The sequence below is a fragment of the Mandrillus leucophaeus genome, unplaced genomic scaffold, assembly GCF_000951045.1.
Source record: "Mandrillus leucophaeus isolate KB7577 unplaced genomic scaffold, Mleu.le_1.0 Scaffold451, whole genome shotgun sequence".
Classification (NCBI taxonomy): Eukaryota; Metazoa; Chordata; class Mammalia; order Primates; family Cercopithecidae; genus Mandrillus; species Mandrillus leucophaeus.
In genome coordinates, this window is record NW_012104821.1 from 172,584 (window position 1) to 173,283 (window position 700).

Sequence of the window (700 nt, forward strand, 5' to 3'; positions counted from 1 at the left end):
GGGTCTGGAACACTGTAGGTGGCCAATAAATATTTTTGGTTCACTCAGTATCACTAGATTTATTATGATTTTCCATTTTCATTTGACTGAAAATGACACAGATGTTTCCATTCATCAGGCATGATCTAACACAGATACCATTGGCTGGTGCTTACTTGTGGGGCTGGTGAGGGAATATGGAGTCTCTGAAGTCCCAAGGTCCACTGTGGAGGTCCCAGGAGCTGAGAAAAAGTCCACTTCAGTGAAAGCAGATAACACTCTCATGGCAGAAATGGCAAGAAGGTAGACTAGTATGAGGTCTGCTGCATGTGGGCTTGAGCTGGGTCTGTCTTTGGAGCTGGGCGGAGGGGAACTTGGGTAACTTCTGCCTTTCCAACTCATTTGCTCAAGAGGAGGACTTATGGGTTTAAGAGGAGGGGCCAGCTCCTGCTCCACTTGATATAGAATCAGGGGCATCTGGACATGAGTTGAATACTCACTGCTGGTGGTGGGCACAGAGGTCCGATGGGTGAAACCTGTATAGAGAAGGAGGGAGGAGACTGGGTAAGGGTTAAGGAGATGTGGGGGACGCAATAGAGTTCAGGACTATCCTAGTGCAATTAAATGAGTTTCATGGGACAGGAGTCATTAAAGATTTCCTATCAGCATCATCACAACAGGGAAGAGTGCCCAGAGGGAATGCCTCTCATGATAACGAAGA

At 47.1% G+C, this 700-nt stretch overlaps 1 protein-coding gene across 1 annotated transcript in view; it reads right to left on the minus strand.

Annotated features, from left to right (window-relative positions):
- The window catches only part of MUC16 (mucin 16, cell surface associated), a 151,112-nt gene that overhangs the window by 94,700 nt on the left and 55,712 nt on the right, over window positions 1-700 (minus strand). Inside the window, exons 30-31 of the mRNA XM_011994314.1 lie at window positions 480-515; window positions 131-221 (exon numbers count right to left, since the gene is read on the minus strand). Coding sequence (XP_011849704.1) covers window positions 131-221; window positions 480-515 — 127 coding nt within the window. The remainder of the gene's footprint in view (window positions 1-130; window positions 222-479; window positions 516-700) is intronic.